A 2,936-nucleotide genomic window follows, 5' to 3' on the forward strand; every position below is an offset into this window, starting at 1 on the left:
ACATTCCAGAAATATTTTGGAGGAAGAGCAACTTTAAAGTTAACTTTAAGGAAACTCTTTCGGATAAACTGCTAGATTTGGGGGAGTATTTATTGCAGACTTAAAGGCAGGAACCACTGACAAATACTTCCATAGGTACTGCCATGATGGAAAATAATCATATCTTTTCCAAACTGAAAACCCTACAAAACAGTGTTACGGTACAGAGAAGACAACTATTAAAAAAAAAGCAAGTTTAAAAAAAAAGAAGAAAAAAAAAAAAAAGCAAGTTTAGAATATTTCCTTTATGTTCATTACCAAACAAGTGATCATAAGCACTAAGATCACGCGCTATGTGTAAAGTACAACTTCAGTATGAAAGGAACAAGCAAATTAAAAAAAAGAAAAATAACCTGATCCCAGTCCCAGGGCTCAAGGAGAAAGTGCTTTTGGTGGATGTTAATCAGGATGGGTGGTACCCAGTTCTTCAATCTTATGCCAGGATCTCTGAGCTCTTGGGCAGGAAACGTGTCCTCATTCGTTGGGTCCGGGGCATCTCCAGCCTGAAATGCCAGCTCTGTCCCAGCTGTGTCTCTGATCTCTGGTAGAGCTGCTGCTCAGACGCTCATGCTTGCCTGCATGAACAGTACCCCAGAATGCTGAGACCACACCTGCACCAGCTCCCAGACTCTCTCTGGAGGAGGCCTCTCTTCTTCTTCTTCTTCTTCTTTTTTTTTTTTTTTTGGTGCAGAGAGAAACAGCCAGTACTATTATTTGGATGTCTGTGCCATGGTGGGTACAAACTATATTCTCTGCTCTGTGGGGCCAAAACCAAAACAGAATAAAACAAACAAAAATCCCCCCCAAATCCTCGAGAAGCAGCAAGAAGGAATGCAAGAAGTCTTACGGGACATACTGATCCGGGAGGGGTGGTGCACGCGGCGCGCGACTTGAATGCACATCCCACTTCGTCACCTACGCTGGGGACTTAGGAAACGGCCACGCCACGCTCCCTGCCTCTACGCGACTTCCCTTCCCTTCCTCCTCCAGGGTTAGAGTCTTTTTCCTCCACGAAGGAAGCAGCGCTGCTCCCGGGGCTGGGGAGGTGGGGACGGGATCCCACGGTACCGGATCTCACGGTACCGGATCTCACGGTACCAGCTCGGCGTCCTTGGAGCCCTGCTGCGCGTGCACGCGGCGCGGAGGCGCACATCAGGGCAGCCTGGCGGAGCTATGAGTTAAAAAGAAAAGGAAAGGAGAAACAAAACAAAACCACCCCAAGTCTGTCTTTTCTCGAACTAAAGGAGAAACTGAGGGATGGCACGGCCTCCAGCGGGGACACCCACGTTTAGGAGATGATGGCCGGGGACCACCTGGGCAGAGTCAGATTGTCAGCACTGGCTGACCGCTTCCTCATGGGTCTTCTCAGGTCCTTGTACTTGTCCTCGCAGAGGCGGGAGATGGCCTCCAGCTTGTGGGCCCTCTCCCTGCTCAGGGGCTCCAAGGGGAAGCTCAGGTTGTTGGCTTCCGCCAGAGAACGAAGGTCAAAATAATACTTGGCATAAATACTGGAGGGAACGTTGATGTTGAACTGGAGCAATTCGAGGAACTGTCGCTCCAGCTCGTTCATGTCCTCCACCGTGATGTCCTTCAGGATCTGGCAGTAGTCCACGTTCCACACGGCCTGGTCGTCCCACACCTTGGATGCCAGCAGGATGGCCCCCAGAACAATCCGCTTCCAGTTGGCTGGACAGATGTCGATCTCTGCGTACGTTAGAAGCCTTTCGAGGTACACCAGGGTGACAATGGCACACTCCGCAGTCAGCTGGGCGGCGCTGAACAGTGTCCGAACAAAGCGGTAAATCTGCTTCTGCTCTGGGTTGTGTTTGTCGTAATCTGGTGGCACTTCAGATTTCTAAAGAGGGTGAAGGTTCTCATCGAAAATATCCAAGAGCATCCTTCCATCTGGGTCCCTGTTTTTGATGTGGTAATATATTGCGAGAGCTACACATTTAATTGTATACTTGAGGTTTGGTTGACTGACTGTGCTATCATCTAGGAAAATAGTCGAGCAGGAGCTGTATTTCCTTGCTATCTGTCCTGGAGGATGGTGGTTAATGAAGAGACTCTTGCGTTTTTCTCTCACGTCCGTCTGAGATTTACTGAGGAATACTGTGCTGGCCCGAGGATGGTCTGAAGGATTGAAATCCATGTTCAAATCGTCGATGTTCTCCCGGTCGTTGATGTGCTGCAGGTTGCAGCCCGTGTCCTCGCGGCTCAGGTCGGCGTCGGGCCGGCAGGACTCCAGCCGCGAGTGGGCATTTCTGCGGAGCTTGGGGCTGGACGACACGCAGCACGAGGCGGTGTTCCCCATGGCGGGCGGCGCGGCCCCGGGTCAGCAGCGGCGGCGGCGGCGCGGCCTTGCCATGGGCGGCCCGGCTCCCCTCGCCCGGCCCGGCGGCCTGTCCGCGGCGGAGGAGCGCCCGCGCCCGCGCGACTGCGGCCGCCCGGCCCGGCTCACCCCGCCGCCGCCATGACGGGCGCCGCGCAGCCGCCCCCTCTCTTCTTCTTAGTGCTGATTCTTGGTAGGATATCCTCCCTTCTGTCTCATGATTGCCTTCCCTTACTCCTCAAGCTGAAAGTGATCACTTGGACAGCGAAGGTTCCATTTTCCGGGACGTGATAATACTCAATTCATATTTTTGAAGGTACTTTAACAAACATTATTTACTTCCCAATAATACTTCCCATTAACGTGAACTTTCCTGACATAATGGGCTATCCTGGTCATTCTTTTGGAGAGGGAGAGGGAGGTCAATATTGGAAAGGGATTCAGTTGCTTTTCACAATCTCACATGGCTGAAGTTATGACATAATATTTAATGAGTCTTTTTTTTAAAAAAAGGGAAGGACATGGTAAGAAATACTATCATAGACAAACTTTGTATGTTTTGGCT

At 51.0% G+C, this 2,936-nt stretch overlaps 2 protein-coding genes across 2 annotated transcripts; both read right to left on the minus strand.

Moving 5' to 3' along the window:
• Positions 1–1,327: 1,327 nt before the first annotated feature.
• LOC130845040 (cyclin-Y-like) lies at positions 1,328–1,609 on the minus strand. Its single transcript, XM_057721620.1, has one exon. The coding sequence runs from the start codon at positions 1,607–1,609 to the stop codon at positions 1,328–1,330; it is 282 nt and encodes a 93-aa protein (XP_057577603.1).
• A 285-nt stretch (positions 1,610–1,894) lies between these two features.
• Positions 1,895–2,355, minus strand: LOC130845041 (cyclin-Y-like). Its single transcript, XM_057721621.1, has one exon. The coding sequence runs from the start codon at positions 2,351–2,353 to the stop codon at positions 1,895–1,897; it is 459 nt and encodes a 152-aa protein (XP_057577604.1). The 5' UTR covers positions 2,354–2,355.
• Between the last annotated feature and the right edge of the window lie 581 nt (positions 2,356–2,936).

Source organism: Hippopotamus amphibius, chromosome 2 (assembly GCF_030028045.1).
Source record: "Hippopotamus amphibius kiboko isolate mHipAmp2 chromosome 2, mHipAmp2.hap2, whole genome shotgun sequence".
NCBI lineage: Eukaryota > Metazoa > Chordata > Mammalia > Artiodactyla > Hippopotamidae > Hippopotamus > Hippopotamus amphibius.